The sequence below is a fragment of the Panthera leo genome, chromosome D4, assembly GCF_018350215.1.
Source record: "Panthera leo isolate Ple1 chromosome D4, P.leo_Ple1_pat1.1, whole genome shotgun sequence".
In the NCBI taxonomy this organism is placed as follows: Eukaryota; Metazoa; Chordata; class Mammalia; order Carnivora; family Felidae; genus Panthera; species Panthera leo.
Genome location: NC_056691.1, coordinates 19,902,471 through 19,918,609, shown reverse-complemented (window position 1 = coordinate 19,918,609; position 16,139 = coordinate 19,902,471). Strand labels below are relative to the sequence as shown.

Sequence of the window (16,139 nt, the reverse complement as noted above, 5' to 3'; positions counted from 1 at the left end):
TCTCTCTCTCTCTCAAAATAAATAAATTAACCTAAAAAAAAAAAGAATTCTGGGGCACCTGGATGGCTCAGTTGGTTGAGCATCTGACTTCAGCTCAAGTCATGATCTCATGGTTCATGGGTTCCAGACCCGCAATCGGCCTCTGCACTGACAGCTCAGAGCCTGAAGCCTGCTTTGGATTCTGTGTCTCCTTCTCTCTCTGCCCTTCCCCCGCTCATGCTATGTCTCCCTGTCTCTCAAAAAGGAATAAGTGTTAAAAAATTAAAAATTAAAAAAAAAAAAAAAAAGGGGGCGCCTGGGTGGCTCAGTCGGTTAAGCGTCCGTCCGACTTCAGCTCAGGTCACGATCTCACGGTCCGTGAGTTCGAGCCCTGCGTCGGGCTCTGGGCTGATGGCTCAGAGCCCGGAGCCTGTTTCCGATTCTGTGTCTCCCTCTCTCTCTGCCCCTCCCCCGTTCATGCTCTGTCTCTCTCTGTCTCAAAAATAAAATAAATGTTAAAAAAAAAAAAAAAAAAGAATTCTAACTTTGAGAAAAAAACACTTTTCCTTCCTAGAGCCAATTACGTAGAAGATTTTCTAGAAGCAGCCTCTATCAGGAAGAACTCAGACAAAGTCCCAACTCAGAGGGAAATGCTCTCTGCGCCAGCCTGAGCCTGCCTTTCCACATGCTCTTCTGAAAGCACTTTCCCCCTAGAAAATTCCATGAGCGGAAGAGCTGGACTCCAACAGTGATCTCCTAAGACGAATCCTTCAGACACAAAGAAACACACACTGGTAATTTCACCTGTGGAGAACACTTAAGGTACAGGGTGAACCCACCCAAGCTCTGGAACCAGGCTGTCCAGGTTCCAATCCCAGCCGTGCCACGACCTACAAGTATGGCCTTTGCTTCTTTACTTGCAAAATGGGAATAAAAAGAGTATTTACCTCCTCGGGTGCTCGGGAGCACTAAAAGGGTCATACAAATAAAGTATCACCATTCTATATCATACATGGCCTGAAAGGTAATCCATAAATTCTGGCTTTTCCTTCCCCTGCTAAAGCTCTGGGAACTAGCAACAAGAGAAACAGTAATAATACAGCAGCTAACATTTATAAATTACCATGTGCCAACCACCAAATGCGTTTTAGATGTAAGTAAGTAAATCAATCAATCAATCAATCAATCCTCACAGCACTATCAGCAGGGTACTATTATTAGTCCTGGAGGAACCTGCTACACAGACAGGTTAAGTGACTTGCCCAAGATCACACAGCTAGTAAGTAGTAAAAATCTCCCAGGCAACTGTTAAATCCTAAGTGTCACAAGATTTTCACAAAATATCTGAGGCTTGGCGTTAAAAGACCATGGGGCAGGGGAGCCTCACTGTCCCTGAATGTGCTTTAATACACTTTTCTCACTTGGCTAATAGGAAGCCAGGCATACCGGACAAGCACAGACTGGGTGAAAAGCCCAAGCCAGTATGTTCGCTGCCTGGTGGCCAGCTTTGTGCAGGCCCAGCAGGGAAAGAAAAGAAAGCCGGGGAGGTCTGGCCTTTGAAAGTCCTTTTCCAAAGTTTCATGGAAGCTTCCAAAGCTTCATGTTTGAGATGCACACCTGCCACTCATTTGCAGAGAGCTTTTGGGTTAATGGTAAACTCCTAAGGCTATCAAGACCTAAAAAGGGCAAGGAAAACTGATCTAACAGTGCACAGGGGATAACAGAGAGAGGTGAGCTGGGCAAAGAATCCTGATAGGATGTCTGAGCCATTAGGTCACTGGCTAATGAAAACGTGCTCTACTTACTTCAGAAAGCTACCTCCCTCCGCTTTGATGGGAAAGAGTGAGACCTCCTCCGTCCGTCCCCGAGGCCCCCGAGCCATGCCCCGGAGCTAACCTGAAGCACGGAGGTGTGTTGTACAGGGAGCCGTTTCCAGCCTGCACTTTGTAGTCCAGGACTGACGGGCACTCCCTGAGGGCGAACCCCAGCAGGTCATCACGGACGATCACCACCGTGACCCCGGCAGAGCCTACGTTCTTCTGGGCACCCGCAAAAATGACACCAAACTGAAAAAGAGAAGGCATGCTGTTGTAGATACACTTGGTCATTTTTCATAACTGTATTCAAATTTCCCAATGTCTTTCTAAAGTATGAGGAAGTGATTCTATCCTAATCTTGCTCAAAGTGCATTCTATTCTCTAAAGGCATCTCTGTCTGGGAGAGTTCAGAGGCCTGCAGGTTACACATGTCCCACTCACCAGCAAGGGGCCAGCCCGAACCAATCACTACAAAGACCTTATACATATTCCTATCACTGTGTATACGTCCTTTCTACACCCAAACCAATATTTAAAATGGGCCTGGGTGGCTCAGTCGGTTGAGTGTCCCAACTCTTGGGTTCAGCTCAGGGCATGATCTCACAGTCCCATGAGTTCAACCTCCCCGTCAGGCTCTCGCTTGGGAGTCTCTCCCTTTCCTTCCCCACTCACACTGCCTCTGTCTCTCTCAAATAAATAAATAAATAAACCTTTTTTAAAAAAGTATAAAAAAATGGGGCTAACTGTTCTTGGTAACCAAAAGAAACACAGTTTTGAATGCATTCGTGTTTGTATAAAAGGACAATCGGAAGATGTTGAGAAATAATAGACAAGCTGCCTGAAAGAGAAGAAAGTTTAGGCAACAGATGTTTAAAGGAACTTCAGAAAATTTTGTCATGTAAGATCCAGAACCCTCTCCCACATCCTCCCATGAACGCTTTGAATGCTTTATAAATATCAAACGGCATCCCAAGGATAAGGGGGGAAGACAGCCGGGCCTGATAGGGAGTACTTTATAGGTGACACTGTTTAGAATTGCCAATGCGCGGCAACTGGTCATCAAAAGTGGATTATTCACAGAATGTGGTATAACCGCACAACGGAAGATTATTCAGCCTTAAAAAGGAATGAAGGTGCGACCCCTGCTACCGCGTGCATGACCCCCGAGGACATTTTAAGTGAAATGAACTTGACACAAAATGACAAATATTGCCTGAATCCCCTTCTATGAGGGACCCGGAAGAGTCCAATTCACAGAGGGTGGTGGCTACCAGGGCCTGGGGGACGACTGAGCAGAATTCCGGCTTGGGAAGATAAAAAGTTCTAGAGACAGATGGTGATGCTGTTTGCACAACAGTGTGAATGTACTTAATGCCCCTGAACTATACACTCAGAAATAGTTAAGGTGGTAAATTTTATGTTATGTATATTTTACCGTAATTTTTTTTTTTTAAAGGCAGGCTACCATTTAGTGAGTTTGTTTTTAAATGCTTTAAAGGGGGCCCCCCGGGTGGCTCAGTCGGCTGAGCTTCCAACTTTGGCTCAGGTCATGATTTCATGGTTCGTGGGTTCGAGCCCCCATTGGGCTCTGTGCTAACAGCTCAAAGCCTGGAGCCTGCTTCGGATTCTGTGTCTCCGTCTCTCTCTCTGCCCTCTCCCGTTCACGTTCTGTCTCTCTCCCTCTCAAGAATAAAATAAGCATTAAAAAAAAAAAAAGGAAATTCAGGGCGCCTAGGTGGCTCAGTCAATTGAGCATCTGACTTCAGCTCAGGTCGTGATCTCGCGGTTTTTGAGTTCAAGATCTGCGCTGAGCTCTGTACTGACAGTTCAGAGCCTAGTGAGCCTGCTTCGGATTCTGTATGTATCTCTCTCTCTGTGCCTCCCTGGTTAGCACTCTGTCTATCTCTCTCTTTCTCTCAAAAATAAAAAAAAGTAAATGCTTTACTTTTTGCACCCCCTGGTTGCATTCAGCTGAGTGCTGTGCTCCCCCGTCCACCCTGGTGTGCCACTAGGAAAGGCTATATGCCCTGTTGATGCTCTGGGAGTTGAGATGGGCTCACGGCCAGGTGCAGCTCCTTCACACATCCCCTGAGCTTGGATAATCTAAATTTTCCCTGGAAGACAGCAAGCTACTCCCACTGTGTTGGCCCAAACACTTCTAAGAGGGACCCTCGAAGGCAGATAAACTCCCCAAGGACTCCAGTGTGACCCTGTGAAGCAATCATTAACACGGGGTAACATCAAGATGTAAGCATTCTGACAACCCACAGGAAATAAGCAACTGTCAGCCCATCGCTGTGAGCTGCCCTGGCTTCGAGGTCTCTGCTGGCCCAAGACGCTCTGGGCCTTTCCGTGTCCTGGTACGTATGTTAAAATGCTCTCACGGAATCCAAGACACTGGGGTGCCCCCGCCAGGCCCTTTCACACTCTACCTTGGAAACATCCACTGGCTTGGATAGGAAGTTTGAGGACATGTCACAAACCAGCACTGCTCCCTCGACGTCTGGGATAAAGTCAAACTCCACTCCGTGCACAGTCTCGTTGGCACAGTAATATACATAGGAGGCATCGGGGCTCAGCTTCCAGGTACTTGGATCTGGAATTTCTACCACAGAAGAAAAGGTGGAGACTCTGGACTTTCATTCTGCCTTCCTTGTGTAGATGGGACTGACACACTTCCCCTAGCAGCGAAAGGCTCATCCCAAAGCCCTCCCAAGTGAAACCACCCTATCCATCTTGCATTATAATCCCCATCAACAACCTAAAAAGATTATGAATCCCACCCCTGTGACAGTTATTGGGGGTAACTCATCTTCAAGAATGGTGTGGTGGGTATTTGTCGAGTTTTTTCTCATTACCCAGCATCCATCTATCCTATGTCCACTGAGTTTCTTCTTGGAGCCCCAGCCTCCCCAGCTCAGCCCACGTAGCTCCAGTGTGGCCAATTCCACTTGCAGTCACATGACTGATTGGGAATGGAACACAGGAGACGTCAGACTCTAACTGGAAATGCTTGAGCGAAGGCACTGAAACTTGGGAGAACAGAAGGTCAGGAGCATCTTCTAAAAGGGAGTACAGCTTTTCCGACTGTGGAGCCACCACAGAGGAGACGAGGGGAGACACCAGGACCTGCAGGCACTTGTTGGGGCCCTTGATCAAGCCATTCCTGAACCCAATCAGCCTCTAGGTTTTCAGGTAAGAGAACCTATGAATACTCTTTCTGTAGCAGCCAGTGAACAATCTTAACAAGTACAACCATCCAGTCTGAATGGTACCAAACCAACTATTGACCAGAAGAAGGAATTAAAAACTGCTGGTTGCCCTTGGCGGGGGTAACCTGACATCTAAGGAGGGACTACCCACCCATCAACATTTGTCAGCATTTCATTATCACTGCTGAACTCAGATCCCAGCACTTACTCGTGTAACTCCCAAGTTTGGGGTGGACGATATTCACGGTCCCAAACTTCTTGGCTTCTTCGGCAGCCTTAGCTGACCAAGATCCTGTCACCACATAGTCGGCACACCTTCCTGCTTTCAGGCCAATCAGGTTTAAGGGGACAGCACTGAACTGGCCAGACCCACCTCCTTGCACAAAAATCACCTTGTAGTTGTCTGGAACGGCTCTGGGCAGAAGCACATGTGACGGTAAACAGAGACACAAAGGGCGCAAGAATGAGTGATGCTCTCTACCAGCACTTTACCCTGGGTGGATATACTACAAGAAATATGGTAAAGTCCCCCCAGCGGCTTTGCCTTCCCCAATCCAGTCACTTATCTATTCCCTCCTTGGACAACCATTATCGGACTCTGTGTGGAAGCCTATGGGGAATATTTGGAGGGAAGTCAGTAACACCCTGCTGGTCATCTTGCTACCACTCTCAGACTACATGGTTCAAGGGAGGCCAACCCTCGCTCCAGCAGAAGGGCACATGACCCGAGCCGGCCAGTGGGGTTTGGTTCTGAGACCTTTGCTCAAACTTCAGGAAAAGGGGAACGCTTTCTACTGAGGGAAAGGATAAACCGGCTAATCCTACAACCCCTGGTGGCCACCTGGTGAAGCCAACACCTAAAAAAGCAGAGCCAAAAGATGAAGATAAAGACCTTCCTGAACATCACCTAATCACTCCTTCACTTTACGGTTACACACGGTAACACACCCCCTCTTTCACTTAAGCTAAGAGCTGGGCATCTGTCACTTACAACCAGAAGTCCTAAAAATAGATATGTGCTGGTCCATGCTATGAACCATGCGGACGGTGATAAGAATCGTAGATAACGTTTTAGGCCTAAGCATGTAATCACATACGGACATACATCAAGACTAACAGGGGGGCACCTGGGTGGCTCATTTGGTTAAGCGTGCGACTTCAGCTCAGGTCATGATCTCAAAGTTTGTGAGTTCGAGCCCTGCGTTGGGCTCTGTGTTGATGGTGCAGAGCCTGGAGCCCACTTTGAGTTCTGTGTTTTCCCCTCTCTCTCTGCCTCTTCCTCAGCCCAGCTCACACTCTGTCTCTCACTCAAAAATAAATAAACATTAAAAAAAAAAAAAACAAGACTAACAGGGAAATTTCTGGACTCCAGCATAGAAAATGAAGATGATGGTTGGAATGGCTCTAGGCACTAAGAGAAGGCCAGCTCCAGAGGGACTAGGCCATGGAAACTGGACCCAAACCTTTGAGTAAGGTCAGAGCTTGGAAACAGGTATATGGAAGGCAGATGGCTACAGACAGGCCCAGCACCAAGGTAAGAACCAAAGGGCAGGGCAACCCGAGAGGGTCCTGGGGAATGGGTGCTGTGCAAATATCTGGTCCTGAACTATGTCTGCCTGTGATCATCCAGTGCGTACTGCCAGGTCTCATTGAGAGGTTCTAAACATGAGGTTCTCAGCAGCTGAGAGGGTTCCAGGTCTATGTTATTCAGATGCCAGACAGATAAGAAGGCCAACACCTGGATGGAAGGACAGCAGATAGAGACAGAGCAGACAGGGGTACAAGGTAGGCACTTGGTTAGGAGACTAAAGGACAGGCCCATAAACTGAACTGAGAGTCCAGTCCCAGGAGGCTCACAGCCCACATCTTCTGGGGCCAAGGTTCCATGAAGCACAGGATTATGCTGTGGACAGGACACGGGACCCAGCAGGCAGACCCAGTGAGTGAAGTCACGCGAACGATTACTGGTTCTGACCACTCGCATTGCACTGGGCTTCTAGGAGCTCCTCACAAAAGTGTCCCCAAGCCTGCCCCATCTTGAAGCGTCTCATCAAGGCAATTTAAAAGGAAGTAGTCCATATAATTCCAATCTTGTTAACGAAATAATGCAAACATGAACCCTAAAATGTTAATAATAATTACCTCTGACTGATAGGGTTATGGATAGTTTAATTCTATCCATAGTTTAACTATCCAGTAGTTTAAATTCTAGTTTAATTTGTGATATTCAGGTTTTCCCCTAAACTTTCTACCATGAACATGTACCAGTTCTATGAGCAGAACGAAAATGTGGATTTCTCCCCCCCCACCCAAGATTACCATATTCATAACGTTTATGTGAATATGTATAGATAATATATCTCTCATTTAAACAGCAATCTATTTACAAGTAAGGTTTCCTCTGGGTAAGGAGAATGGTACAGATAAGCTAAGAGGGACCACCTGAGAAGTTCCTGGAGTGAAGAACTCTTAAAATTACCCAAAAAGTTTGCAAAAGATGAAGTTTCTACAGAGATTCGGATTCAGCTGGGCTAGAGAGGGGGCCCTGCACTTAAATTTTTTAATACCTCCCTGCAGCCAGGTGATTCTGACAGGTGGTCTGAGACCCACATTTTTAAGAGTCAGTAAACTAACCAAGATGACCATTTCTTTGTTATCTAAATCCCTATTAAGCCTGAAAAATCTTTCTTAGATATAATGATTCCAAATCTTTGGAAACACCACATAAAATAAAAACACACAAACACAGGACAGCAAACAAACAAAAAAAAGCATGATGTACTAATTTAGTGACTTTGGGAGAATCTTTAAAAGATTATTTTTAATTATGAAATATTCTTAACACACAGCAGAGTAAATACTATAACAGACACCCAGGTATGTGGATTATCAAACAAAAGTAACGAATTTGGTCTTTAAAATTTTGAACTTACAACAATTCCCGCACAAGATTCTCTGTGTTGTTAATAATCTTGGCAAAATCTGATGACCTGTGGCTCATTTCTGTGGAAGGAAAGAAAAACAAGAAAACGCAGTTCCAGTTCAAAACCAAATGAACAGAAGAAACTTTAGAAGCAAGTGCACAATTTGCAAATAAAATAATAACGGGAAATTGCAGTGATTTTGCAAATTGTGGGCCAAGGCTCACTTAGTTTAGGGGAAAAATCCAAACTGATTTTCCAATTGCAAACATTTGAGCCTTACAGCCACAGCGGAATGATTTTTCAAGTCGCATACTCACTGAATGAGCCATTTACTAATTCATCCTTCCGTCCCTGTGATTTCTCACAAACACGAACCCATGCACAAAGGCTACCCCCGAGAATAGCAGCACAAATTTCCGCACTGCAGCTCTCATTTCACAGAAACCCAAGTATTCGTCCCAAACCCACAGGAAGAAAATTTAATAGCAACAAGCATGCAGTTAACCCTATGATCTCTTAATACTATGTGGCCTTTGGAATTACCTAACAAGAAAAAGGACATTAAATTTTCAAGAGGAAATTTTTAAATTCCAAGGTTCTCTTCCTCAATAATGTAAGAGAAACTTAATGAAATTGTTAACGCGCAAGATCTTGAGCAAAGGCTTGTAGACCTTTAAACATTTACTGAGTTCATTTGTAAGTATAGCCCAGGCTGTACAATGAATGTGAGGCAATACTATAAAGGTTCAGAGCATGGTGAGGCATGTGATCTCCGATACTATCAACAGCAAAAACCAACCATGAAAGGGTAAGCGGAGAGGCAAGAACCCCTCACCAGCATGGGTACTGATTTCAAAACTGCTTCCATCAATCATGCGACCAAAATTACTAAAACTTAAAAACAGATCTACAAAGGCCTAAAGGAAGACCGAGGGGAAAAAATTCGAGGCTTGATGCATTTTAATCAGTTTCCTTTGGAACCTGGATATTCAGAATCAAAAAGTAAACCTTACCAAGAACACTAATCCCAATTCCTTTGTAGTCTAATAATTCCTTTTGTATCTCTAACAATACCTAGGAAAAAACAAGAGAAAATAAAATGATTTGGATATTCTGTGCAGAGCACTCCCTCTGGACATCAAAGAGAGGGAGTCCACCCACAGGGCCTGTGAGGTCCGGAAGCTTCTGTCGTGCCCACGGCCAATCCCCTTCCTCCCACCCAGCCCACAGAGCCCTGCTAATGCAATTGACACACAAGTTAAGTGTGAAATTATGTGATGCGATTGATGTTAAAATACAGCTTTTCTGGGGCACCTGGGTGGCTCAATCAGTTGTGCATCAGACTCTTGTTTTCAGCTCAGGTCAAGATCTCATGGTTCATGAGATCGAGCCCTGCGTCGGGTTCCACACTAATGGCACGGAGCCTGCTTGGGATTCTCTCTTCCTCTCTGCCCCTCTCCCAACTTGCTCTCTATACTCTCTCTCTCAAAATAAATAAAAATAAACTCAAAAAAAAAAAAAACAGCTTTTCCAAAAGCATGAATTTATTTAGGTATAAAAATTCACCTGGATTCAAAAAATAAAGTTCAAATAAAGAATTTTTCTGATGACAACCCTCAGCTGTCAAGATAAGACCTTTGGGAAAAAACGGACACGCTAGAAAATATCCCCTCCACTATCACATTTCTCACTCTGAATGCAGAAACACAACAAAATGCATAAAGTTCTGGGTTCAAGGAAAAACAAAAAAAGTCGGTGAGGCTGAAATTAAACTGATAACTCAATTTTCCATCTTTTTAGTCTAAGGTGCTCAAATGGAACAGGGTGGGTGTGCGGGAATTAGGAAGAGCCTGCTGTGAATGAAGGGGCTCCTGGGTGGCTGTTGGTTAAGCGCTGGACTCTTGATTTGGGCTCAGGTCCTAATCTCACCGGTTCCTGAGATCCAGCCCCCTGTCGGGCTCCGAGAAGCCTGCTTAGGAGCACGTGCTCTCTCTCAAAATAAATGAACACTTAAAAAAAAAAAAAGAAAGAAACACCTGTTGTGAAAGATTAATGGGCAGGGGAGGTAATGACATACCGACAGAGCCATGAGGGGGATATTCCTATCCCCAATGTGCAGATGAGTAATATCAGCCAAGGCTCTGAGGGCTATGCAACTGGCCAGCCCTTTGACCCCTCTACTAAGATTACTGCAGTCCCTTAATCACATTCTACCTTACAGGGACAACTGGGCAGGGGAGACCCAATTTACCACCAATCCCAAAGAGTCAGGAAATGGGGCACGGCTCACCAAACCTTACAAAACACAGCTGGCTTGGGGGGAGCCCCATTGATGTTTTGTTCCTCCAAAGTAAGTAAAATGCAAGTAACTACACACTGAAAAAAAACAAAAAAACACCAATCCTTTATTTATTTTTCTTAAAGAAGGAAGATAAAATCCTATCAGAGATGAATGTTAAAGTGTGAAATGACATGATATCTGGAATTGGCTTTATTGTTTATTAATTTTTTTTAATGTTTAATTATTTTTGAGAGAGAGAGAGAGAGATACAGAGAGCAAGCGAATGGTGGGGGCAGAGAGACAAGGAGACACAGAATCCGAAGCAGGCTCCAGGCTCTGAGCTGTCAGCACAGAGCCCGATATGGGGCTCGGAGCCTAGAACCATGAAATCATGACCTGAGCCGAAGTCAGACATTCTACTGACTGAGCCACCCAGGCATTCCTGGAATTGTCATTATTATTTTTTTTTATTAAATTTTGTTTAATGTTTATTTATTTTTGAGAGAGAGAGAGATACAGAGCACAAGCAAAGGGTAGGGGCAGAGAGACAGGGAGACACAGAATCCAAAGCAGGCTCCAGGCTCTGAGTTGTCAGCACAGAGCCCGACGTGGGGCTCAGATCCAACCAAGAACCATGAGATCACGACCTGAGCTGAAGTCAGACGCTCTACTGACTGAACCACGCAGGCGCCCCTGGAATTGGCTTTAAAATCATCCCAGAGCCGGTGGGGAGTAAGAGCGTGCTGGAGGAGGGAGTACTGAAACAAGCAAGACTGGCAAAACGTCCACAGAATTCAAAATCCTCAGAGATGGGTCCATGGATTTCACTGCATTATTCCCTCTCTACCTTTGTGTATGTGCAAACTGTCATGAAGTACAAAGAAAGGGAAAAAATGCCCTGAAAACATACATTAAACAGGTGAGATAAGCCCTCTGTAGAGGCATCCTGCCATCAGAGGTTTCCTCGAAAGACAGAGGCTAAAACAGGACGGTCATAAAACAATCTAAACTGGAGTGTGATTTGTCTAAAAAAAAAAAAAAAAACTTTTTGAGAGAGAGAGTGCGCACGCGCACAAGCAAGAGTGAGGGGCAGCAGGAGACAGAATCTTAAGCAATCTCCACATTCAGAGCAGAGTCTGATGCCAGGCTCCATCCCACCAACGTGAAATGATGGCCTGAGCTGAAATCACGAGTCCGATGCTCAAGGACTGAGCCACCCTGATGCCCCTGAAAAAAACAACATTTTAACAATAAAGAATTAAACAAAAGGTTCCTTTGGCAAGGGCGGGGGCGGGGGGGGGGGGGTGTCAATAATTTGTCATTGTTGGGACACCTGGCAGCTTGGTCAGCGAGCATGACACTCTTGATTTTTAGGTCGTGAGTTCAAGCCCCACTTTGGGTATAGAGATTACTTTCAAAAAAGAAAAGAAAGAAATCATAAAAGCTAGCATTAGAAAAAAGGATTTGTCACTATTCTGTAAACTACCGGATGCTTATTAGCACTGGCTGAACAAATAAACTTTAGTGAATCCATCTTTGAACTCCTGTTTAAGACTGGATTTCTCACAAAATAGATGAACACCGGAGAAGAGAAATAAAAATAAAACAAGATAAAAACAGAGAGGGAGGCAAACCATAAGAGACTCTTAAATATGGAGAAGAAACTGAGGGTTGCTGGAAGGGAGCTACGTGGGGGATGGGCTAAATGGGTGAGGGGCATTAAGGAGGGCACTTGCGATGAGCACTGGGCGTTATATGTAAATGATGAATGACTAAATTCTACTCCTGAAACCAATACTACACTAAATGTTAACTAACTTGAATTTAAATAAAATCTTGGACAAACAACAACAAAAAAGACTGGATTTCTCTTACAGACAGTATCCCCTAAAATGAGGTTATAACCCAAATCATTACAAAGAGTTTTAAAAGACTTCTACCCCAAAAATCATGCCCCTCTACTCCAGTGGAGTTTCTTTAGCTGCAGAGTACAATTGCTTTTGTGGGTCACAACTAACTTTTTTAAAGTTTATTTATTTATTTTGAGAGACAGCGAGCGGGGGAAGGCCAAAGAGAAAGGGAGAGAGAGAATCCCAAGCAGACTCTGTGCTGTCAGCACAGAGCCCAACACGGGGCTTGAACCCACGAACCGTGAGATCATGACCTAAGCGGCTATCAAGAGTCAGACACTTAACGGACTGAGCCACCCAGGTGCTCCTCACAACTAGTTTTTTAAATGAAATAGACTAGAGTGGAATAGAATACAAAACTATGTATGTTGTAGTTATTTAGGCCAAATATTTCATAAGACCTTAATATAAGGCTTTCATTATAATTATATGCATATATTTTGTCATTTTGTAAAATATATTTTTCATTGTGGTCACAGTCAACAGTAAAGTTTGAAAACCTTCTCTAATCCTAACAATTCAATCAAATCAAAACTCATAAAAAGCAACATCTGCCCACTTCCTTCCGCCCACCCCCTCCCCCACCCAGAGAGGGCATCTGAGGGCAAAAATCTTCCCAGGGAAACAATAATTACGTTACTGATGATCACAACTGCCATTTTAAAAAATGCATAAAGAAACTGCACAAGGAGGGGTGCCTGGGTGGCTCAATGGGTAGAGCATGGGACTCTTGATCTCAGGGGGCCTGAGTTCGAGCCCCATGGGGGTGGGGAGAGATTACTTAAAAAAAAAAAAAAAGAAAGAAAGAAATTGCACAAGGAACAAATAGAAGATTCCAAAACAGAGAAGGAAGGTGAGGCAGGTACAAGAAACGTTTGCACAGCTCTGACAGGGAAGGAATCTCGCCTAAAACCGACTGTAATAGGTGAGAAAAAACAAGCCCTGTTCTCTCAGCTACCGCGAGCCCTGCCCCTAGAAATGCAAGAAATCCTTTCCCTTCTAAAATTGTAAGATTCTCTGTTCGTACAACACAGAGGAGGCTCTATCCCGGGGAGATTTCTACTCTGTTCAACAATAGATAATTGTAAAGCATTTGGCTATGCCTCATGTTGCAACAACATATTATCAGTCATTCTGGTTAGAAAAATAAAAATATAACAGCAGCGATAGCAGTTTGTCATTCAAGGCAAATCACAAACTGCCTTCTTCAAAACTGGGGAGTGGGGGAGGGGTGATGGGGAAAGGAGGAATGGGTGTTGGGGGAGGAGCTGGAAGCTGGCATGGTGCCTAGGAAGGCAGGGAGTCAGTTCCACTAGGACTTGAAAAGTCTGGTTGTGGCCCCAGGGAGAATTCAATCATCCCATTTCCTCCAAAACAAAGTGAAGCTAACTGGGCAAGCAGCCCAAAGCCTAACAGAATTTGAATACTCGAATGCTTTTAGGAAACAAGCCAGTTTAAAAAAAAAAAAAAAAAAAAAAACAAAACCTACGCGTGGAACAGAGCTGAAATAAAGGTGGCGGGGGGGGGGGGGGGGCAGCTTCTCTAGGGGAACAAGGAAAGGGTGGACTGAAGGCTTTCAGATTTACATTTCTGAAAAGCAACGTTCCCAATTGCCGGCTAAACCAAACACTCCCTACGAGGAGGGGTCATGCGCGGGACTCCAGTTTGCCATCCCCTCCAGTTAACGCGATCCTCATTCACCATTCATTCAAAGTATCCCTTCACAGATCCACTCGGCACTGCCTGGCTCTCAATGCCGGCCGGGCAAGGCGAACGCAGAGATGAGAGCTCTTGCCTTCCCGCCGCGCCCCGGGCCCAGCCCAGGAGAAGGCACAGCACCGGAGTCTGCAGGTGCGCCGCACGGGCGAGCCGAGTCGTGCACGCCGCGCCAAGGGCAGTCGGCGCCAGGGGCAGCTGTAGAAGCAAGTCGCCGAGTTTCCTTTCCCCCAGATGCATTCTTCCAGAAGCCCACTTGCGAGGGATCCTGAACTGGGCATGCACTCTGTTGCAGAACGCTCGGAAGACTCCGAGCCGGGAGAGGGGATCCGAGCGCCCCGCCTCGGAGATACACTGCGAACCGCGCGCGCTCCCGCCCGCACCGCACTCTCGGCTCGCGCTCGTGGGGACTTACCGAGCGCGGCAGCTTGGCAGGCCCGGGCCCGAAGTTGACCACCTGCCTCCGGGCGCTCATGATGCGGCCGCACAGGAGGCGAGGGAAAACGAGAGAACTGACCGCGTGGGCAGCGCAAGTCTACTGCTGGCTCAGACCTTCTGCCTCCTCCCAGCGCCCAGTCGGCGCCCCCATTGGCCCGCGCTGTCGCAGGCCCTGCGCTAATTGGTTCGCGCTACGGGGCTCGCATCCCCATTGGTCATGCGCCTCAGCCAAGGCCCAGGACCAGTTGCTCCTCCTCTCGTCTACTGCCTCAGCTCCTCTCTTTCTGATCAGTGCAAGGCGCGCGGGAGATTGCACCAGCCGCCCAGCTCGGCAGAGTGCCCGCCCTAGGATCGTGGGCGGCGGGAAAGGGCTGCCCCTGCCAACGTGGGTTCGTGCTTCTGCGGCCTGGATCCGGACCGTTTCCCCCCTCCAACCGCAGCCCCTCTCTCTTGGTCGCACTGGGAGACGTGGAGCAAATCCTTCCCCAATCCAACCACTTCACCCGCCCCTGGTCTGGGCTCTGATGCATGCTTCAGAACCAGCGGTTACTAATTCACGAAACTTTTCTAAGCGCCCCCCACCAGCCCCGGATGCCGCATTGGAGAGGCAGGGCTCTCAAGAATGGAACTACAGGGTGAAGGGTGGACGGACGGGAGGGGGAGTGCGGGGGGAGGGGGAATGAGATTCCCTGCATGGATAGATGGACCAGGAGTTCCTGCAGAATGAAAGGATGGAGCGGCCAAGCACTCGAGGAGGAGCACTGGCCTGGGAAATCTGGATGCCCCACCCCCCCCCACCCCCCCCCACCACCCCCCCCCCCCCCACCACCCCCCCCCCCCCCGCCCAGGCAAGTCCTTTCAAGTTGCTGATTCTCCATTTCCTTTTGTGAAAAGAGCGAGTACGACCTGGCATTCGCTCTCAGGTTGCACCGGTGCTGACAAGCTGTGGGTTTAGAAACGTGAGGAGATATTAACGGCAATGAGAAACCACTAGGGAGTCAGTGCAAGCCTAGGGAGAGGCCCAGAGTCAGTCTGCAGCCCAAGCCAAGCCGGGCGCCAGGCCAGCGCTGCTCAAACTTTTCCACAGACGCATCCTTCTCAAGAGAACTCCCGTGGAGACCCGCATGGTGCTCTGAAACAGGGAGGCCCCCCTTCCCCACAAGAAAGACATTTCTTTGGATTCTGGAATTTCATTATTTTTTGAACTGCGAAGTCTGCTTTCTACTCCATAATTTAACCTAGTTTCTTTGAATATAAAACATATGTTACCAAATCTTTGAGCAAAACTAGTGCACCAAATCTTTGAGCAAAACTAATACACACTGGGGCTTCCTGTAACACCACCCACAGGGGGACCTACCGCCCCATTTGAAAAGGCTTGTAAGATGACTGGGTTTTTTTGGCTTTTGTTTGTTTTTTGTGGTACGTGGATGGGATGGGGCTGGGGGTGGAGGTCCTGCTTTGGATTTGTGAGTTGGAGGGCAAAATTTCTAGAAAAAGCTCAAATGAACAAGGTCACTGCCTTCCACAGCACCCTCATTTAAGAAATTGAAAAACTGAGTAAAAAGGTGTGAATCTCAGTCCATAAACTAAGATGTGCAAGAATAGTCACGCATCCATTATTTTATATAAAGACTTAGCTATATTGGTAGAAAAAAAAAAAAAAGATAAAAGGGGCGCCTGGGTGGCGCAGTCGGTTAAGCATCCGACTTCAGCCAGGTCACGATCTCGCGGTCCGTGAGTTCGAGCCCCGCGTCAGGCTCTGGGCTGATGGCTCGGAGCCTGGAGCCTGTTTCCGATTCTGTGTCTCCCTCTCTCTCTGCCCCTCCCCCGTTCATGCTCTGTCTCTCTCTGTCCCAAAA

The 16,139-nt window shown here is 46.6% G+C and overlaps 1 protein-coding gene across 1 annotated transcript in view; it reads right to left on the bottom strand.

The window, feature by feature from the left end:
• LOC122205170 (phosphoserine aminotransferase) overlaps positions 1–14,385 on the bottom strand; it is a 32,965-nt gene extending 18,580 nt beyond the window's left edge. The window contains exons 1-6 of the mRNA XM_042913316.1: positions 14,255–14,385; positions 8,946–9,006; positions 7,942–8,011; positions 5,217–5,422; positions 4,229–4,401; positions 1,876–2,045 (exon numbers count right to left, since the gene is read on the bottom strand). Of these exons, the coding sequence (XP_042769250.1) occupies positions 1,876–2,045; positions 4,229–4,401; positions 5,217–5,422; positions 7,942–8,011; positions 8,946–9,006; positions 14,255–14,314 (740 nt within the window). The 5' untranslated portion in view covers positions 14,315–14,385. The remainder of the gene's footprint in view (positions 1–1,875; positions 2,046–4,228; positions 4,402–5,216; positions 5,423–7,941; positions 8,012–8,945; positions 9,007–14,254) is intronic.
• Positions 14,386–16,139: the final 1,754 nt, after the last annotated feature.